The following is a 19,413-nucleotide window of genomic DNA, read 5'->3' as shown; positions in this document are numbered from 1 at the left end:
CCTCTCTTGGGGAATGCTGCTTTTTAGTTAGCTTTGCGACAGTATCAAATAGGAATTTCGGATTGTTCTTATTTTCCTCAATTAAGTTAGAAAAATAGGATGATCGAGCAGCAGTAAGAGCTCTTCGGTAGTGCACGGTACCGTCTCTCCAAGCTAGTCGGTTAAACCTATGGTTTGTCACTAAACAGGAAACAAACATAACATCCATCACAGGAGGTACATGTCATCAGGTAACACCCATATTAGACCACACACACACACACACACACACACACACACACACACACACACACACACACACACACACACACACACACACACACACACACACACACACACACACACACACACACACACACACACACACACACACTACACCCCCCCTCCCCGTCTGTCTGTCTCTCTCCCTCCATCTCCCGCTCTCTTTATCTTTCCAACAGCTGGCCTAGCAGCAGTAATATGCAGCCCAAATACATTCCTGACCATAGCTTGGAGAGGCCTTTTTCTATTTTTGCTAGCCTATACCCCGCCATGGGCTTCCCCAAGATCCTTGGCATAAAGTAGGAGAAAGGAGGGAGGGAGGGAGGGAGGGAGGGAGGGAGGGAGGGAGGGAGGGAGGGAGGGAGGGAGGGAGGGAGGGAGGGAGGGAGGGAGGGAAAAAGAGGAAGTTGGGTTTCTGGAGTGCCTGTGGTGCTACTCTCAGATGAACAGATGAGCAGTGAGGGCAGAGAGAGAGGGAGGGGGAGGGAGGGAGGGAGGGAGGGAGGGAGGGAGGGAGGGAGGGAGGGAGGGAGGGAGGGAGGGAGGGGGAGGGAGGGAGGGAGGGAGGGAGGGAGGGAGGGAGGGAGGGAGGGAGGGAGCGAGAGACAGGGGGGGTCAGTTCTGGGATTGTCACAGGGAGGAAAGAGCTGCTCCTTTGTAGTGTGTGTGTTAGTGTGTGTGAGGGGTACTTTAACTAAGGAACATAGGCGAGGACATACTGTATAAACCTACAGTATGAGCAGAACCACCTTCTTTGAGGTAAGATTGGAGTTTGGACGTATACTTGAGCGTAATAGGGGTCATGAACAGATAGAAGTTATTTTTGAGCAATGTGTTTTATGTACATTTCTTACATAGTGTCGTGGTCAAAAAGTGGAAAACCGTTACATTGATACAGTTAAATATGCTCTTCCATTATCATGACTACACCAAGTCCGCGTTGTGCATATTAGGACAGTTATTCTATTTGTGTCTTTGAGAGCCCCCTTCAACACCATAGCGTTGAGACACTCGACAACACACATTTTAACCTCTTTAGAAGAGGCCTCGGTTGAATGAAGGATTATTCTTTTGGGCGACGCTAATGACAAGAAATGGAAGTCTACTGTGTTTCAATAAGTGTGGTCCTGTGTAGCTCAGTTGGTAGAGCATGGCGCTTGTAACGCCAGGGTAGTGGGTTCGATCCCCGGGACCACTCATATGTAGAATGTATGCACACATGACTGTAAGTTGCTTTGGATAAAAGCGTCTGCTAAATGGCATATATATTATATTATTATATATTAAGTGTGTCAGGAAAGATCATTAGAATGATAATGGGTCACATCAGACAAAACAGAGTGATCAATTGGTGACAAGTCTGTATGATGAGTGAAGCATGGTCCCATTGATTGCCTTGATTAATTCTCAAAGGGATACATTGTGTTTCTTTGGTAATTTACTTAGCAAGAGTGTGCTATCAAATTGTTGCTCTGGAGAAAGAAGAAAAAAACACAAATATTTTTGGCTAATCCTTTCTAATCCCACGAGACTCCATCTATGTCGAGAGATATTGTGACAATAAAATGGACGGCACGGCAACCTGACTTTAACATTCTGAGAAATTCTCCTTAGTCTGTCGTCTCATTATAACTGTGAAACCCCTTTATGGCTCAGCGAAACCGAAAGCTCGACAACTCCTCAGTTTCCTGCAGGGACCCACTGAGGCCAGCAACTCCTCAGTGTCCTCCAGGAGCCTGCAGGAAACCCCTGAGGCCAACAACTCCTCAGTTTCCTCCAGCAGTTTGCAGGAAACCCCTGAGCCAAAAACTACTCAGTTTCCTCCAGCAGCCTGCAGGGGCCCCCTGAGATGACTGGTCAAGTCACACCTACTGTATAATGTCAATAAAAATGTAATTAGCGTTAGCTTCCATTGACTTGGTGGGACAGTATTTTGCTGCTGCCAGGCTAGCTGTGTTAACTCTAATAGCTAGCATGTCTGCTAGGCTAGCTAGATCTCTTTCTATGCTCTAACCACAAACAAGTGCATGTGTAATTGAATATTTAACCAGGTAGGCTAGTTGAACAAGTTCAACATATCTGCCATCTAAGGCAACACAGAGTTACACATGGAGTAAACAATTAACAAGTCAATAACACAGATAAAAAAGGGGAGTCTATATACAATGTGTGCAAAATTGAATACTAGAGCAACATATCTGCCATCTAAGGCCTCCAGTTGACATTTATGCTATTTCTCTGGGCTAGCCAGAGTTACAGGGAAGCCACATTCCCTTGTTCTCAGCGCTAGTCAGAGTTTCAGGGATGCCCAAGGCAGGCTCAAGGCATGCCAAATTAGCACACATTCCCATTGCTGTGGTCTACTCTACAGCCAAAAAACATTAGGAAGAGAAACCTCCACCGATATTCATAAAATAAAGACCACAGGGTGAAAGGCAACTCCTAACGGCAGCAAATTAGCATTAGTTTACTTGATAATTATTTAGGTCATGCTAGTGCTATGTTAGTGACAGGCTAACATTAGCATTAGTTTACCTGATACTTATTTAGGTAATGTTAGTGCTATGTTAGTGACAGGCTAACATTAGCATTAGTTTACCTGGTACTTATTTAGGTCATGTTAGTGCTATGTTAATGACAGGCTAACATTAGCATTAGTTTACCTGATACTTATTTAGGTCATGTTAGTGCTATGTTAGTGACAGGCTAACATTAGCATTAGTTTACCTGATACTTATTTAGGTCATGTTAGTGCTATGTTAATGACAGGCTAACATTAGCATTAGCCATGCTTATATTTCTAGACACCTCTTCTGTTTCATTTACTTATATGTATCTGTATAAAGAGTTTCATTTCAAAACGCTGTATATACATTTTCATAAATGTTGGTAAATTCGAATTATTTTTGTTGAAAAAAAAAAGAGATGGTGTGTTTTTTCACTATCTAATCATGGCATGGGGTTGTTCAATGATAGGTTTCAAACAAATACATATCTATCACATGGTTTCATTTCAGAGAGACTTGCAATCACATTTTTTTGTTGCTGCAAAACAAGATATATCCGCCTCACTCTCCAAAAAAAGTTTTGCAAATTCAAATGTGCCAAACAATTAAACATATATAAATAAAAAATATAACTGTATAAATAACTGTACAAATGATACATTCCTGGCATCAATATTTAAAAATATATACATTTAAAAAATTTAGCAATACAGCGATATGAGGTATGGGCTCTGGTCAATAGTAGTGCACTATATAGGGAATAGGGTTCCATTTCTCTGGTCAATAGTAGTGCACTATATAGGGAATAGGGTACCATTTCTCTGGTCAATAGTAGTGCACTATATAGGGAATAGGGTGCCATTTGGGACAAGAGATAACTCTAACCAAACACTACAGCATGAAGCTAGATTTATGATGTGTTGAATTGTATATGTTAAAGACAGGATGTGAATACACCATTCTGGGATAAACAATGGATATATAGCGTTTTGCAACAAAAAAAAAATTATAAAACAAACCTAAAAATCTATGAATTTAAACAAATCTGAGAATAGTAATATTTGAAATACAAATTTTAAAGGGTACCCATAAAGCAAAAACACAAATGTGAAAAAAATTGGTAGATATAAACTCTTGGTATTATGTATTTATTTTAGTTTGAGGATAATTGTTTAGTCTTTTATATTGTACCTACTGGTTTGGTAGTTGGGCTGAGTCTGCCCAGTCCAATGTAAAGTATATTATTATGATTTGATATTTCTTTCTTTCTTTCCTTCTGTGGTGCAGCGGAACATCAGAAGAACTGTAATTACATTACTTTTGTTTTAATAATGTGTAGAATAATCCCATACAGGATGGGTAGGCAATAGGCAATTTGACACGTAAATACATTTTTTTTTTAAATGCACTAAAGCATCTTTAGTTAAAACACTATCTCCGGCACGCTCAACTATTTGTCTCGTAAGATATTCATAAAATAAGAACCACAAGATGGAAGGCAACCCCCTAGACCATCAGACTAGCATTCATTATATTCATACTTTGTTTTGTGTCACATTCGTGTTGTCCTGATTGGCTAATATCATGAGCCATGCTAACATGTCTACACATGTCTTCTGCCTTATTGACTTAAATGCATCTATTTTATTGACATGTTGTTTGGTGAACTACGGCTGCTGTGTATTGATACGCTTTCTTTCTTTGTGCGGCACAGCGGAACATCAGAAGAATTACCGTAATGTATATTTACATTTCTTTCACAATAGCTACGTTACCATCCATTTTGTCTTGCTTTGGGTCATTGTCTCGTAATTTCTATTAAATCTTGTACATTCTATCCTATCCTGGAACGATCTTGTCATGTGAAGTGCAAAGATTTTCCACCAAAAATATTATAATATTGGCACCTAAAAAAAAATATGCACATTTTACCCGAAAGAGCTCTTTGCAGAGTACATAAAAAAGTACTTTTGTCATATCACTTTCCTTTGCTTCCCATACTTAACTCTTGTCTATGGTTTGGGCAAAGAAAAAAGTATTGCGATAAACAGCCAACTCTGGTCTTGGCACAATGTCTTTAGATAGCAGGCCGTAGACAGAGGGTCGGCTGCATGATGAGATTCTGGATACGAGACGAAGAGATGAGATAATTGTTGCCGTAGAGATGAGATAATTGTTGCCGTAGAGATGAGATAATTGTTGCCGTAGAGATGAGATAATTGTTGCCGTAGACAGAGGGTCGGCTGCATGATGAGATTCTGGATACGAGACTAAGAGATGAGATAATTGTTCGTTTAAGCACTGATTATGTCACTAGCATATTAAGACCCTCAATATGTATTGGAAAGGAGTGTTTTCAGCTCATCACTGGGCACTTTTACCACCCTGTGAATTTACCCATCATTTATTTCCTCTGTAGCCTAATTTTCCAAGACGTACTGGGAGGATCAAACAAAATGGCATCACGTGACTGCAAATTTACTGCGACCTGATAAAAACAACTATCAACAATTAAATGAAAAAAATAACTAATATTTGCCACTGCCATTTTGTCTAATTATCTATTAACCGACAACAACAAAAAATTATGCACCACTCTCGAATGTATTTTATTTTGTCGACATTTAGGAAAGCTTACCAACAATTAGCGGTTTCCATCAGACCTGTCATTAGTTATTTATCCGAGATGTAGGCCTATTTTACTTGTATAAAAATGGTTGGATGGAAACATGGTTAATGTGACAAATTATTACGTACGGGATGGGTCGTTTGACGCGTAAATAAAACCTTATTAATATATTCATGAATTGAATTCATCACTCCCAGTGTTTAAGCTTAGAACACTGAAGCATCTTCAGCTAAAAACACTCAGAATCATCAGTGGATCTGTCAGTCACGATTTAGTGTGTGTTGCTGGGAAAAAGCCTTGTCCATCACTCATCGTTACTTTGTGTATTTACGACAGTGGAGGAGAGGCGAGAGTGGCTACACGGGATGCCTGTGAAGGCTAGATTTAAGGATAGGATGTCAATAGGGAGAGCACGGAAATCAACTGAGTGCTTTTATCGATTATTCCTCCTGATTGGAAAAAGAGCTGATTTACAACAACAGCCGTTGTCTGGCCAGGGGAGCGGACGGACAGCATGTCACGTACTATTGTCTTCAAGTCACATGCCCTTCCCGTATGGTCAGTTATTAAAGGTTTTGACATTACAACTATTCTTTGTATGTTTGTAGATTAGCAGTTAGTCTCCCTCCTTCTCTCTCTCCCCCTCCATCTCGCTCTCCGTGATCCATAAGCAGAGCCTTGTGTCCCCTAGAGAGGAGAGAGACATCTCTGATAATTAGATTTACAAGGACACCACGACACTGAGACACTGTTTTAAATGACAACACACTGGTGACACCCCTGACACTCCTCTCCTACCACACAGTCAGTAGGACAAACCAATATGGTGACATCCCTGACACTCCTCTCCTACCACACAGTCAGTAGGACAAACCAATATGGTGACATCCCTGACACTCCTCTCCTACCACACAGTCAGTAGGACAAACAAAGATGGTGACATCCCTGACACTCCTCTCCTACCACACAGTCAGTAGGACAAACCAAGATGGTGACATCCCTGACACTCCTCTCCTACCACACAGTCAGTAGGACAAACAAAGATGGTGACAGCTCTGACACTCCTCTCCTACCACACAGTCAGTAGGACAAAACCAAGATGGTGACAGCCCTGACACTCCTCTCCTACCACACAGTCAGCAGGATAAACAAACGCCCCTGAAAATGCAGTTTGGGTAGGCAGAAACCTCCTGACATGCGCCTGTGATTCAGAGAAGTGTCGCCACACCAGGTGGTTATGTCCTAGCCTCTCTAATGCATCATATCACAGGCAAGCAGTGGTGAGGAAGGAATCGACTCATTATCCATCCTTTGTGAGCCTCCCCCCCCCACCTGTTCTTTTCTTTACCTGTGTATTCAGCGTATCCATTAGAGGGTTATTTTACACTATAGAGTTAGAGGCATTTAGATACGCTCAGCTCAGCTTCGCACTACAGACGGACCATCGAGTGCTTCTCAGGGCAGCCGCTGAAGACAGCTCCTTCTGTGATGTAAATCAACACCTGTATAAAAGGCTAATTAAGATGGGTGGTGGGGGGGGGGGTAATGATCTGCCTTCACTGCAACCTCCCCCCCTAGACCAACATGTTCCTTTATGACTTGAAGCTGTTCGCAAAAACAAACAAAAAAGTCACCCTTCTTAACAGGAAGTATAAAGTTTTTATTTACATTTTTTCTGCACTTCACTTTTATTTCTTGTGGTCATGTGACAATGTACTGTAGGTTAAGACTAGGCTAGGACTCGAGGCTATACAACACATATCTTATGTGGTCAGAAGACGGATAGGGGGCATCAAAAGGTTGAAAACCTCCGTGGCAACGATGAAGGTATGATTTAACACTAAGAGTGGACAAAAGCCTGGTGTAGGTTGTGTAATGCTTAGAAAAGCCGCTGAGAATTCTGGGATGGTTCTCCTTGAAAGTGAGACTGACTAAGGCTGGGATGGGATGATGAGAGTCAGCGGACAGGGCATAATGCTATAAACAAATTATCACACTGTTTTACCACTAGTCTGTGTCTCTCTCTCTCTCTCTCTCTCTCTCTCTCTCTCTCTCTCTCTCTCTCTCTCTCTCTCTCTCTCTCTCTCTCTCTCTCTCTCTCTCTCTCTCTCTCTCTCTCTCACACACACACACACAGAAATCAAACTGAAATCTAGAACATGCTGGCTGGGTTCGAGGCTGTCAGTACGGCTGCAATACAAAAACTAACCAGGTGTTTTCTCCTTACAGGTGGAGGTTCTAGATGGCAGGACCAGGCAACAGCTGTGTTTTCTAGATAAGGTACAACATTGTATATCCAAACCCAAACCACAATATGGATTTACTCCAAAGGTAAATGATTCTGATTGAGCTTGAATTTCTCTGGTCGATAATTCTTACCAATAGATGTATGTGTTCTATATTTGCAGGTGGAGCCTCACGTTACAATAGGAGACATCAAGAGACTTTTTCACAAGTCATGTAAGTATTGATATGTCATCAGTAAATATCCTATAATTGATATAATCAATCATGATAGAATGTCTAGTAACAATAACGTCATAAAAGGTAACAGTTATGGCCTAATTAAAATCTATCGGCTGTATGGCTGTATGGATCAACTTCACACGTTATCTACCACAATCTACCCACTAAAGTTTGATGATAGGTCGCTTTAAAGGACTTTAAAGGACTTTTTCTGAAGCACCAGGAATATTGTGGTCCTTCTGTAGCTCAGTTGGTAGAGCATGGCGCTTGTAACGCCAGGGTAGTGGGTTCGATCCCCAGGACCACCCATACGTAGAATGTATGCACACATGACTGTAAGTCGCTTTGGATAAAAGCGTCTGCTAAATGACATATATTATTATTATTATTATTATTATTATTATTATTATTATTATAAATGAGAGCTAGTTTGACGAATGCAATAATCTAAAATATCACATCAGATTCAGTGCGTGTAGTCAAGGAAACCATGAAAAAACAGCCACAGACCGAGCACACGTCTAGAGATCCTGGAACTGTTGGTGGCAGTGAGACTACAGCTGAAGTCTACTCCGTTGTGAGGAACTACTACTATAGACCTGAAACTATACTCTGTGTGTGTGTGTGTGTGTGTGTCTGCGTGTGTGTGTCAGATCAACAGTTGTATCCAGCCAGACAGGACCTCAAGCTCGACCCCAGTAAGTGAATAATGTGCTTAGACTACTGGTACTGTACAGTTTGGGGAAGGCCCTTCCCTGTTTCAGCATGACAATGCACCAGTGCACAAAGCGAGGTCCATACAGAAATGGTTTGTCGAGTTTGATGTGGAAGAACTTGACTGGCCTGCACAGAACCCTGACCTCAACCCCACCGAACTCCTTTGGGATAATTTGGAAAGCCGACTGCGAGCCAGGCCTAATCCCCACTGCAATGTTCCAACTTGTAGTGGAATGTCTTCCCAGAAGAGGGGAGGCTGTTGTAGAAGTAAAAGGGGGGACCAACTCCATATTAATGGAACGAGATGTTCGATGAGCATCATTTTTCTTTATCAACTCCATATTCATCATCTCCATCATTAACGTGAACTACGAATGTTTTGTAGTGAAGAACATGTTTTCTAACATCATCCACCAATTAGTAAGCAATGCCTTCTCATAATTGGCTAAAATCACACGATGTACACCGATGATGTCATTGGAAACACTTCTTCCTGTGTTTTGTTTACAACAGAACATAGAAACATTCACAGGTTGTTGATGTTGCGGTGGTGCTGGATAATAATACATTTAAAAAATGTCCCTATAAGTGCCTTGATCAAGGGCACATTGACACGTGTTTCACCTTGTCGGCACAGGTATCCGAACCAGTGGTTACTGGCCAGATGCTCTAACCTCTGGTTACCTGCCACCCCACTTGCTGGGCCTAGCGGTTAGAGTGTTGGACTAGTAACCTGAAGGTTGCAAGTTCAAACCCCTGAGCTGACAAGGTACAAATCTGTCATTCTGCCCCTGAACAAGACAGTTAACCCACTGTTCCAAGGCTGTCATTGAAAATAAGAATTTGTTCTTTAACAGACTTGCCTAGTTAAATAAAGGTACAATTTTAAAAATTGCTAGAGTGTTGAGTCAATCAGCTTTACATCCTCATTTATTTTGAATCATTTGATTGCATTGGAATACTTTCAATATTTAAGACAATATAATGTACGAAGTTCACAAGCTAAACAACGTAATGTGAGATGATTGGGTTGTTGTTTTTACCCCTTTTTACGTGTCAGGGGGCTAGGGTCAGTTTGTTATATCTGGAGTACTTCTCCTGTCCTGTTCGGTGTCCTGTGTGCTCTCTCGGAGGACCTGAGCCCTAGGACCGTGCCCCAGGACTACCTGACATGATGGCTCCTTGCTGTCCCCAGTCCACCTGACTGTGCTGCTGCTCCAGTTTCAACTGTTCTGCCTTATTATTATTTATTCCCATGCTGGTCATTTATGAACATTTGAACATCTTGGTCATGTTCTGTTATAATCTCTACCCGGCACAGCCAGAAGAGGACTGGCCACCCCACATAGCCTGGTTCCTCTCTAGGTTTCTTCCTAGGTTTTGGCCTTTCTAGGGAGTTTTTCCTAGCCACCGTGCTTTTACACCTGCATTGTTTGCTGTTTGGGGTTTTAGGCTGGGTTTCTGTACAGCACTTTGAGATATCAGCTGATGTACGAAGGGCTATATAAATACATTTGATTTGATTTGATCCAGAGAGACCTACAGAAGCAATTAGGGAGAAGTGCTTTACTCAAGGAGACATCAACAGATTTTTCACCTTTCGGTTACTGGCCCAACACTCTTAACAGCTAGGCTACCTGCCACCTCATTTGAGTGACAGCTAGCAAGAGGTCTGAGCAGCGTTAGGCCCAACGGCTCACACAGCAGAGACTGAGAGAGAGCAATGTCATGGTGCACATATCTGCACATATGTGACATAGTATGCATTTTTTCAGGGACCTATTGAGTTTCAGAAACTACTGGCTGAAAAGAATACAAAAGTAGCGGAAAATCTCTTTAATATATTTATATTTTTTTTTAATTGTTACTTGAAGCAGAAAGGCAATCTCATTTAGCTGAAAATAAATGGGTCAATATCTACCCCGTTGAGCTTACACTAAAATTACTTTCAATTATTCCGCCACCGAAACAGAGTAAGGTCACCTTGAGCTTATAGGACAAGAGAACAGGAAACATTGATTGGTTCTAAGAAAAAAAATCCATGTAAGAAGTATTCTTACAATCCATGGCATTTTACATGGAAGATGAATTCATTGGTCTGTTTGAGCAGGAACAGGAACACCAAACTCTGCATTTTATTTTCACATCTTGTTTTTTATTTTTTTATGTATTTTTCAGAAGGAAAATCACTTAAGGACGACGATGTATTACAAAACCTACCAGTTGGGACCACAGCAACCATGTATTTTAGGGACCTGGGTCCACAGATCGGGTGGACAATGGTAAGAGCCTGTGACACACAGTACTATCGATTCAAACTGCAGGCCCCGTTTGGACTCTTATGGACTTTACCATTTGACAAGAGCCTCTTCTTTCAGGTATCGAGTTCAGGTTTCATGTTAATTTGACATGTGTAACGAATACATCGGACATCTTACACACCCTCTTCCTCTGTTGCCAGGTGTTTTTGGCGGAGTACATCGGCCCCCTGTTTATCTACCTTCTGTTCTATTTCCGAGTTCCCTATATCTACTCACAGCAGGATGCCTTCACCTCCAGCTCCAACTCAGTGGTCACGTAAGTCAGTCTCTAATACACCCAATAACATACTGGTTGGCTTCAGATGAGATCCAATCTAACATTAATCTGTCTCTCTCTTTCTTTGCCTCCATCCAATGTCCCCTTCTCTCATCCTCACTTTTCTATCTCTACCCCCCCACTCTCTCTCTCTCTCTCCCCCCACTCTCTCTCCCCCCCCACTCTCTCTCTCTCTCTCTCCTCACCTCTCTCTCTCTCCCCTCCTCTCTCTCTCTCCCCCACTCTCTCTCTCTCCCCCACTCTCTCTCTCCCCCCACTCTCTCTCTCCCTCACCTCTCTCTCCCCCCACCTCTCTCTCTCTCCCCACCTCTCTCTCTCCCTCACCTCTCTCTCTCTCCTCACCTCTCTCTCTCTCCACCTCTCTCTCTCTCTCTCCACCTCTCTATCTCTCTCTCCCAATAAATCTCTCTCTCCCCCCACCTCACTGTCTCTTTCTCCCTCTCCCCACCTCTCTCTCCCCCACCTCTCTCTCTCCCCCACCTCTCTCGCTCTCTCTCCCCCACTCTCTCTCCCCCCACTCTCTCTCTCTCTCTCTCTCTCTCTCTCTCTCCCCCGCACTCTCTCTCTTTCCCCCCACTCTCTCCCTCACCTCTCTCTCTTGCTCCCCACCTCTCTCTCTATCTCTCTCTCCCCACCTCTCTCTCCCCCACCTCTCTCTCTCCCCCCACCTCGCTGTCTCTTTCTCCCTCTCCCCACCTCTGTCTCTCTCTCTCTCTCTTTTCCCACCTCTCTCTCTCTCTCTCCCCACTCCTCTCTCCCCCCACCTCTCTCTCCCCACCTCTCTCTCTCTCCCAATACATCTCTCTCTCCCCCCACCTCGCTGTCTCTCTCTCCCTCTCCCCACCTCTGTCTCTCTCCCCCTCCTCTCTCTCTCCCCCCACCTTTCTCTTTCCCCCACCTCTCTCTCTCCCCCCCACTTCGTTGTCTCCCTCTCCCTCTCCCCACCTCTGTCTTTCTCTCCCTCTCCCCACCTCTGTCTCTCTCCCCCCACCTTTCTGTCTCTCTCCACCTCTCTCTCGTCTCTCTCTTGTCGCTCTCTCTCTCTCCCCCTCCCTCCCTCTCTCTCTCCCCGCCACCTTTCTCCCTCTCCCCACCTCTGTCTCTCTCCCCCTCCTCTCTCTCCCCCACCTCTCTCCCCACCTCTCTCGCTCTCTCATCGATATCTCTCTCTCTCCCCCCCACTCTCTCTCTCTCCCCCCCCACTCTCACTCGCTCCCCACCTCTCTCTCTCTCTCTCTCCCCACCTCTCTCTCCCCCACCTCTCTATCTCTCTCTCCCAATACATCTCTCTCCCCCCCCACCTCTCTCCCCCCACCTCGCTATCTCTTTCTCCCTCTCCCCACCTCTCTCTCTCTCCCCCCACTCCTCTCTCCCCACCTCTCTCTTTCTCTCTCTCTCCCCACCTCTCTCTCTCTCCCAATACATCTCTCTCTCCCCCCACCTCGCTATCTCTTTCTCCCTCTCCCCACCTCTCTCTCTCTCCCCACTCCTCTCTCCCCACCTCTCTCTTTCTCTCTCTCTCCCCACCTCTCTCTCTCTCCCCCAATACATCTCTCTCTCCCCCCACCTCGCTGTCTCTCTCTCCCTCTCCCCACCTCTGTCTCTCTCCCCCCTCCTCTCTCTCTCCCCCCACCTTTCTCTCTCCCCCACCACTCTCTCTCCCCCACTTCTTTGTCTCCCTCTCCCTCTCCCCACCTCTGTCTTTCTCTCCCTCTCCCCACCTCTGTATCTCTCCCCCATCTTTCTCTCCCCCATCTTTCTCTCTCTCCACCTCTCTCTCGCTCTCTCTTGTCGCTCTCTCTCTCTCCCTCTCCCCACCTCTGTCTCTCTCCCCCTCCCTCTCTCTCTCTCCGCCACCTTTCTCCCTCTCCCCACCTCTGTTTCTCTCCCCACACCTTTCTATCGCTCCCCACCTCTCTCGTCGCTCTCTCTCTCCCTCTCCCCACCTCTGTCTCTCTCCCCCTCCCTCTCTCTCTCTCCCGCCACCTTTCTCCCTCTCCCCACCTCCGCTCTCTCCCCACACCTTTCTATCGCTCCCCACCTCTCTCATCGCTATCTCTCTCTCTCCCCACCTCTCTCTATCCCCCACCTCTCTCTCCCCCCAACTCGCTGTCTCTCTCTCCCTACCTCTCTCTCTCATCACTCTCTCTCTCCCTCTCCCCACCTCTGTCTCTCTCCCCCTCCTCTCTCTCTCTCTCCCCCCCACCTTTCTCTCTCTCCCCACCCCTCTCTCGCTCTCTTTCTCTCTCGCCACCTCTCTCTCTCCCCCCACCTCGCTGTCTCTCTCTCTCCCTCTCCCCAACCCTCTCTCGCTGTCTCTCTCTCTCCATCTCCCCACCCCTCTCTCTCTCCACCTCTCTCTCTCTCTCTCTCTCTCTCTCTCTCTCTCTCTCTCTCTCTCTCTCTCTCTCTCTCTCTCTCTCTCTCTCTCTCTCTCTCTCTCTCCCCACCTATCTCTCTCTCTCTCCTTCAGACTAGCCTGTGCTTGTCACACCTGCCACTACATCAAGAGATTGATTGAGACCGTCTTTGTGCACCGGTTCTCCCATGGCACCGTGCCTCTCAGGACTACAGTCAGGGTACGTACTTCCTCTGCTCCAACGTGGGCTACTTTACTTCAAAGCCATGTATTTTACAGTATCACTAGCGTACTTTACAGTGCTACTTTAAATCTGTGTCATAATTTACAGTATATGGACAATGACAACCACTGCTCCTCACATTCTCAATACAAAACATACAGTCACCTTCTGTCTTTGTCCTAGCAAAGGTTTTTAATACACTGCTACTACTGCAGGACTACCTGCAGTACGACCTGCAGTATTATCTGCAGTAATACCTGCAGTATTATCTGCACTACTATCTGCAGTACTATCTACAGTACTATCTGCAGTACTATCTGCAGTACTATCTGCAGTACTATCTGCAGTATTATCTGCAGTATTATCTGCAGTACTATCTGCAGTATTATCTGCAGTACTATCTGCAGTATTATCTGCAGTACAATCTGCAGTACATCTGGATCTCATTCAAAATATTTATTTTTACAATATATTGGCCTCCCGATTGGCACAGCGGTCTAAGGGCACTGCATCTCAGTGCTAGAGGCGTCACTACAGACCCTGGTTAGATTCCAGGCTGTATCACAGTGGTCAAAGGGCACTGCATCTCAGTGCTTGAGGCATCACTACAGACACCCTGGTTTGAATCCAGGCTGTATCACAACCGTCCCATAGGACGCTGCACAATTGTCCCAGCACCGTCTACGTTTTGGCCCGGTGTAGGCCGTCATTGTAAAATAAGAATTTGTCTTAACTGACTTGCCTAGTTAAATAAAGGTTAGAAACACTACCAAATTGACAGTGTGATTTACTGGTGCTTCTCTCTCTCAGAACTGAGTGTATTACTGGTGTCTCTCTCTCTCTGTCAGAGCTGTGTGTATTACTGGTGTCTCTCTCTCTGTCAGAGCTGTGTGTATTACTGGTGTCTCTCTCTGTCAGAGCTGTGTGTATTACTGGTGTCTCTCTCTATCAGAGCTGTGTGTATTACTGGTGTCTCTCTCTCTGTCAGAGCTGTGTGTATTACTGGTGTCTCTCTGTCAGAGCTGTGTGTATTACTGGTGTCTCTCTCTCTGTCAGAGCTGTGTGTATTACTGGTGTCTCTATCAGAGCTGTGTGTATTACTGGTGTCTCTCTCTCTGTCAGAGCTGTGTGTATTACTGGTGTTTCTCTCTCTATCAGAGCTGTGTGTATTACTGGTGTCTCTCTCTCTGTCAGAGCTGTGTGTATTACTGGTGTTTCTCTCTCTCTCTGTCAGAGCTGTGTGTATTACTGGTGTTTCTCTCTCTCTCTCTGTCAGAGCTGTGTGTATTACTGGTGTCTCTCTCTGTCAGAGCTGTGTGTATTACTGGTGTCTCTCTCTGTCAGAGCTGTGTGTATTACTGGTGTTTCTCTCTCTCTATCAGAGCTGTGTGTATTACTGGTGTCTCTCTCTCTCTGTCAGAGCTGTGTGTATTACTGGTGTCTCTCTGTCAGAGCTGTGTGTATTACTGGTGTTTCTCTCTCTGTCAGAGCTGTGTGTATTACTGGTGTCTCTCTCTGTCAGAGCTGTGTGTATTACTGGTGTTTCTCTCTCTCTCTTGCAGAGCTGTGTGTATTACTGGTGTCTCTCTCTGTCAGAGCTGTGTGTATTACTGGTGTCTCTCTCTCTGTCAGAGCTGTGTGTATTACTGGTGTCTCTCTGTCAGAGCTGTGTGTATTACTGGTGTCTCTCTCTGTCAGAGCTGGTGTTTCTCTATTATCAGGTGTTTCTGGTGTCTCTCTCTATCAGAGCTGTGTGTATTACTGGTGTCTTTCTCTATGTCAGAGCTGTGTGTATTACTGGTGTTTCTCTCTATCAGAGCTGTGTGTATTACTGGTGTTTCTCTCTGTCAGAGCTGTGTGTATTACTGGTGTCTCTCTCTCTGTCAGAGCTGTGTGTATTACTGGTGTCTCTCTCTCTGTCAGAGCTGTGTGTATTACTGGTGTCTCTCTCTCTGTCAGAGCTGTGTGTATTACTGGTTTCTCTCTCTCTGTCAGAGCTGTGTGTACTACTGGTGTCTCTCTCTCTCTCTCTGTCAGAGCTGTGTGTATTACTGGTGTCTCTCTCTCTGTCAGAGCTGTGTGTATTACTGGACCTTCTCTGCGTGGGTGGCCTTCTACATCAACCATCCACTGTACACGCCTCCATGTAAGTCCTCCATCATTCAAACCGACCACTCAGTGCCTCAATAAGACATCCAGCCCTCAACTCTTTATACACAGGTATATCTGAATAATAACACCATCACTTCTCTCAACCAGACATCCAGCCCCCTCCTCAACTCATAATACACAGGTATATCTGAATAATAACAATATCACTTCTCTCAACCAGACATCCAGCTCACCAAATGGTTTATGTCTCTCCACAGCGTATGGGGACATGCAGGTGAACTACGCACTGGCAATATTTGTGGTATGTATTGGTTGACAAAACACCCGATGAGGGTGATGAACACGAGAAATAATTATTACAGACGACTTTGAGGCGTGTTAAAACGGGATGTTGTGTTTTGACTGTAGCTTTGTGAGGCTGGTAATTTCTCCATTCACGTGGCCCTCAATAACCTCAAGGCAGAAGGTGGGCCCAAGTGCCGAAAGTTCCCTCGCCCGACGAAGAACCCATTCACATGGCTCTTCTTCCTCGTGTCTTGCCCCAATTATACCTACGAGGTAAGGATGAAGGCCGTGAACCATGCAAATAGATCCTGTTTCTATGGCGACAACATGTTGTGACTTAATGGTTATGGTTTCTGAAATGATCAATGGTGTTACAGGTTATGGGTATTTCTTTCATTTAGGTAGGAGCCTGGGCAAGTTTCTCTGTCATGACCCAGTGTCTTCCAGGTCAGTTGACTCAGATCCTATTTCATACATTTTTACGAATTTCAGGTTTATTTCCCATATTGAATGAATACTTTTAATTTTACTCACTCATATCCCACTACTCGGCACTCATTTATATCCCACTACTCGTCAATCATTTATATCCCACTACTCGTGTGTGTGTGTGTGTGTGTGTGTGTGTGTGTGTGTGTGTGTGTGTGTGTGTGTGTGTGTGTGTGTGTGTGTGTGTGTGTGTGTGTGTGTGTGTGTGTGTGTGTGTGTGTGTGTGTGTGTGTGTGTGTGTGTGTGTGTGTGTGTGTGTGTGTGTGTGTGTGTGTGTGTGTGTGTGTGTGTGTGTGTGTGTGTGTGTGTTGCACTGTGCTGCCACTAAGGTACAATCTGTTTTGGATCTGTCTCTCCACAGTGGCCTTGTTCGCCTTCTTTGGTTTGATCCAGATGACCATCTGGGCCAATGGGAAGCATAAAGCCTACACCAGGGAGTTTAAGGACTACCCACACCTGCGCATGCCAATTATCCCACTCCTCCTCTGACCACACGAGAAAACGTTTACCATTCTGCCTGAGGAGTATTAGAGGCATCAACCTGTCGGAAACGCTGTTGGAGATTGGTGGGTTACTGTATTTCTCACAAAGCACGAAGACCCCATTGGCTGTTCCTTCATCTAGCGTCATGGCAATGATCTGTTATCTTTTCAACAAATATCAAGGACAGAATTCACAGAAAGTATTGTGTCATCACTGTTGTGGATTGTGTATTGATTATGTTTAATTCAATCTTTGAGACGCAGCTATATTGATAAGTTATTTCATTGATTTATTTCACCGATCAGGATGATTGATTGACTGTTTCAATGAAGCTACTGAAGGGTCAGCTGCTGTCGGTATTCTTCGTCTTCAGACGGTGGAAATCACCCGAAATGATTAAGTTATGAATATACAATTGGACTTACAGTATATCTAATCTACCATACGATTTTGTAATAAGTTATTGTGCATTTCCTAGAAGAAAAGAGTTTGTAACTTGCTACGATAAACCCGTTTAGGAAGTCGTCTTGTAACATTTGTTACGGCTGAAGTGTATCAGGGCTATTTTCAGTTTACAGAGTAAGTAGAGAAGGGGAAATGGAATCGGTTAACTAAGAAGTGATCTAGAAGCAATGAAGAAATGGAACTTCATCAGATGTTCTAAGTTCTAAATTAGATTATTTTCCACCTCTACAAATGTTTGAAAGTAACAAAACGACCTGATGATTTTAACTTTGGGAGAAAGTTGGGGCTAATTTAGTTATGCATGACTTATGTATCGTTCAAACTAACTACAATCCGTCCAGTTCTCAGGTGTTAATAGATGTAAGGGGCACTGTTGCATCCTGTACAAATTATAGACAAACTCAATTCTAGACAAACTCATTTTTTCGACAAACTTGTTTTGTATACAAAGTGTACATATGGAATAAATCATTGTGACCATTTAAAAAGACAAGTCTTTTTAACTTAAAGAAGAGTCGTGCAAATTTTGAAAAAAATCAATCATTGTTACAGAAAATATTTATTTGAAATGATTATCTCAGACAATTCAAGAATCTCTCATTTGCAAACAAATCAGTTATCAGGCATATGCATAAAACTGCAAAATTGTATGCAGAGAAGAAAGCTTCATGTTTAAACAGTACATATAGGCTTACAAAATCGCATCATCATTTAAATAATGAATTCAATTAGCAACAAATGCTTTTAACAGTCATTTTGGCCAGTGTATTAGGTACACCGCTCAGTTCACACAAATATTTAGATCATACAGACAGTGAGTCACGTGGTTTGCTATATAAATTCAGTTACTGTTTGATTGGACGTTAGAATGGGCAAAACGAGTGACCTAAGCGACTTTGAGCGCGGTATGATCGTCGGTGTCGGGCTGACCGTTCCGGGACCTCAGAAACGTCCGTCCTCCTTGGCTTTTGACACACGACAGTGTTTAGGGCAGGAGTACTCAACCCTATGAGATCCGGAGCCTGCTGGTTTTCTGTTCTACCTGGTAATGAATTGTCCCCAGGTCTAAATCAGTCCCTGATTAGAGAGGGAACAAAGAAACAATGCAATGGAACTGATGTCCCAGGTCTAAATCAGTCCCCGATTAGAGAGGGAACAAAGAAACAATGCAGTGGACCTGATGTCCCAGGTCTAAATCAGTCCCTGATTAGAGAGGGAACAAAGAAACAATGCAGTGGACCTGATGTCCCAGGTCTAAATCAGTCCCTGATTAGAGAGGGAACAAAGAAACAATGCAATGGAACTAATGTCCCAGGTCTAAATCAGTCCCTGATTAGAGAGGGAACAATGCAATGGACCTGATGTCCCAGGTCTAAATCAGTCCCTGATTAGAGAGGGAACAATGAAACAATGCAGTGGACCTGATGTCCCAGGTCTAAATCAGTCCCTGATTAGAGAGGGAAGAATGGTGTTTGTAAAAGCAGGTAGTACTCTGTTTCAGCTGGCGTGGGCAGCCTAGCTGTTTGGAAATCAGTCCCTCTGTTTCAGAGAGGGGCAGCCTAGCTGTTTGGAGAACGAGGTACTGCTCTGTTTCAGCTGTCGTGGGCAGCCTAGCTGTTTGGAGAACGAGGTACTGCTCTGTTTCAGCTGTCGTGGGCAGCCTAGCTGTTTGGAGAACGAGGTACTGCTCTGTTTCAGCTGTCGTGGGCAGCCTAGCTGTTTGGAGAACGAGGTACTACTCTGTTTCAGCTGTCGTGGGCAGCCTAGCTGTTTGGAGAACGAGGTACTGCTCTGTTTCAGCTGTTTGGGCAGCCTAACT

General features: G+C 44.4%; 1 protein-coding gene across 1 annotated transcript; it reads left to right on the top strand.

The window, feature by feature from the left end:
* The first annotated feature begins 900 nt into the window (after window positions 1-900).
* On the top strand, window positions 901-19,090 carry LOC124039094 (very-long-chain enoyl-CoA reductase-like). The gene is made up of 12 exons (XM_046354975.1): window positions 901-1,020; window positions 7,627-7,677; window positions 7,806-7,857; window positions 8,517-8,561; window positions 10,759-10,862; window positions 11,042-11,157; window positions 13,652-13,757; window positions 15,834-15,906; window positions 16,130-16,173; window positions 16,281-16,430; window positions 16,559-16,604; window positions 17,008-19,090. The coding sequence occupies exons 1-12, from the start codon at window positions 997-999 to the stop codon at window positions 17,133-17,135; spliced, it is 939 nt and encodes a 312-aa protein (XP_046210931.1). The 5' UTR covers window positions 901-996; the 3' UTR covers window positions 17,136-19,090.
* The last annotated feature ends 323 nt before the right edge of the window (window positions 19,091-19,413 follow it).

This window comes from Oncorhynchus gorbuscha, linkage group LG07, assembly GCF_021184085.1.
Source record: "Oncorhynchus gorbuscha isolate QuinsamMale2020 ecotype Even-year linkage group LG07, OgorEven_v1.0, whole genome shotgun sequence".
In the NCBI taxonomy this organism is placed as follows: domain Eukaryota; kingdom Metazoa; phylum Chordata; class Actinopteri; order Salmoniformes; family Salmonidae; genus Oncorhynchus; species Oncorhynchus gorbuscha.
Note: the sequence above shows the minus strand (reverse complement) of the source record. Positions and strands in the feature narration are given on the sequence as shown.